We start from the raw sequence: 2,340 nt of genomic DNA, 5'->3' as shown, positions 1-2,340 counted from the left end.
TCCGCCCTCTCCATCGTCCGTCCCCTCCGCCGTCCTCCCTCTCCGTCATCCGTCCCCTCCACAGTCCGTACCCTTCACTGCCCGCCCTTCGTCCTTCACACCAACTCCAACGTCGCCTCGCTCGGGTTCGCCACCTCGCAGCTCGCATGCCTCAACCTCAGCCCCACCTACACCGCCACCACTGCGGTCTCCATCCCCACCAAGAACACCATCGTCGCGCGTACGTACCTCCCCATGTTTTTCGTTCTTTCCAGTGTTTCCTTGATAGATGTTCTTTCAGTTGCAGCACATGTTCTTTTTGTAAGCTGTAATAAGACGCGGCGGCGTGCTACTCATGTCTGGTGCGCGTATGGGCGCGCACCAGAGGTGTGTGGTGCGTCAGGACTGTGGGGTAGGCGTGCGTGCGTGCGTGCGTTGGGTGGCACGGCAGCCAGGCGAGCGAGGGACGCGGTGATCACGCGATGGTTTGTTGAGGGCTCAGCACGGAGAGCGCGTGGGAGCGCGTCGTGCACGCGCGCTGAGCGGGCCAAACCGGGTGGCGTGGTGGGCAAGCTGCGAGCGAGTCGTGGGCTGGTGTTGCCCGGGTATAAGGATCACCGTGGGGATCGTTGTAACAGTGTGCGGTGTGTGTTTGAGTTCGTGCTCAATAGAAAGGCGTTCGGGCGCTGGAAAACAACCACCTCGCCGAGTCCCTGATCGTCTTCCTCCTCGCCTCTTTCTTGTTGGTTTGAGCCACTGCATCAGGGGGAGAGAGAGCTGACATCAAGAGGGGCTGGGAGGAACACGGGCGGGTGCACCAGCTAAGTGTTTGATCACTGGGAAAGCTCGGGTGTTGCCCTCCTCGCGTTCGCTCCTTGTCTCCGGTGATCGCCAAAGGGAGCCGGTTCCATTTTTTACTCTAACAATTGGTATCAGAGCGACAGGTGAAGGAGGAGCTCGCCGGCCATGGCACTGGTCCCGTACTCTGGCGGGACAGGAACGACGATGTCGTCGTCGGTGCCTGTGCTCACGGGGGAGAACTATACCACCTGGGCTATCAAGGTGGAGGCTGATCTCGATGTTGCTGGGCTCTAGGAGGCGGTTGTGCCACCGGAGGAAGCGGCGTCGGCGGTGATCGCGAAGAAAGACAAGCCTGCGCGAGCTTACCTGCTGCGGGCGCTCTCCGACGACTTGCTGCTGCAGGTGGCCGCAAAGAAGACCGCGGCGAAGATCTGGAGCAGCCTCAAGTCAAGGTTCGTCGTTGCTGATCGCGTGCGGGCGGCGCGGCTGGCTACGCTCCGAGGGGATTTCGAGCGGCTGCGCATGGACGCCGACGAGTCTCTGGACACGTTTGCAGGGAAGATCAGCGGGATGGCGGCGCGCTACGCGGGGCTCGGATCGACCCTGGACGACGCCGCGATGGTCAAGAAGTTGCTCGATGTCGTGCCGGACCGCCTGTACGCGGCGGTGGCGGGGATCGAGCAATTCTGTGACGTGTTGACGATGCTCTTCGAGGATGCATTGGGGCGGCTTAAGGCGTTCGACGAGAGGCTGCGGCGGCGTGGACAGGACGGCGGCGATCGTGGCGGCAACCAGTTGATGCTGACCATGGCACAGTGGCGTGCACGGGAGCGCCGGCGAGGTGGTGCGCGGGACGACGACGACGGCGGCAGGAGCGAGGCGTCGGGTGCTCGAGGGAATCGACGCGGGCGTTGCTACCACTGCAACGAACGCGGCCATTTCAAGAGGGAGTGTCTGAGGCGGGAGAAAGCGGCGACGCCGGAGCAAGCTCTGGTGGGGGAGATCGGCGATGACGAACCCAGGCTCCTCTGAGCCGCGTCTTAGGGGGAGAATGTAAGCTGTAATAAGCCGCGGCGGCGTGCTACTCATGTCTGGTGCGTGTATGGGCGCGCACGAGAGGTGTGTGGTGCATCGGGACCGTGGGGTAGGCGTGCGTGCGTGCGTGCGTTGGGTGGCACGGCAGCCAGGCGAGCGAGGGACGCGGTGATCACGCGATGGTTTGTTGAGAGCTCGGCACGGAGAGCTCGTGGGAGCGCGTCGTGCGCGCGCTGAGCGGGCCGAACCGGGTGGCGTGGTGCGCAAGCTGCGAGCGAGTCGTGGGCTTGCGTTGCCCGGGTATAAGGATCACCGTGGGGATCGTTGTAACAGTATGCGGTGTGTGTTTGTGTTCGTGCTCAATAAAAAGGCGTTCGGGCGCCAGAAAACAACCACCTCCCCGAGTCCCTGATCGTCTTCCTCCTCGCCTCTTTCTTGTTGGTTTGAGCCACTGCATGAGGGGGAGAGAGAGCTGACATGAAGAGGGGCTGGGAGGAACACGGGTGGGTGCACCAGCTAAGTGTT

At 62.7% G+C, this 2,340-nt stretch overlaps 1 protein-coding gene across 1 annotated transcript; it reads left to right on the top strand.

Moving 5' to 3' along the window:
- Positions 1-1,302: 1,302 nt before the first annotated feature.
- On the top strand, positions 1,303-1,812 carry LOC123409298. Its single transcript, XM_045102236.1, has one exon. The coding sequence runs from the start codon at positions 1,303-1,305 to the stop codon at positions 1,810-1,812; it is 510 nt and encodes a 169-aa protein (XP_044958171.1).
- Positions 1,813-2,340: the final 528 nt, after the last annotated feature.

The sequence above is a fragment of the Hordeum vulgare genome, chromosome 7H (genome assembly GCF_904849725.1).
Source record: "Hordeum vulgare subsp. vulgare chromosome 7H, MorexV3_pseudomolecules_assembly, whole genome shotgun sequence".
NCBI lineage: Eukaryota > Viridiplantae > Streptophyta > Magnoliopsida > Poales > Poaceae > Hordeum > Hordeum vulgare.
The sequence above is the reverse complement of the archived record's forward strand: the minus strand, read 5'-3'. Positions and strand labels throughout refer to the sequence as shown.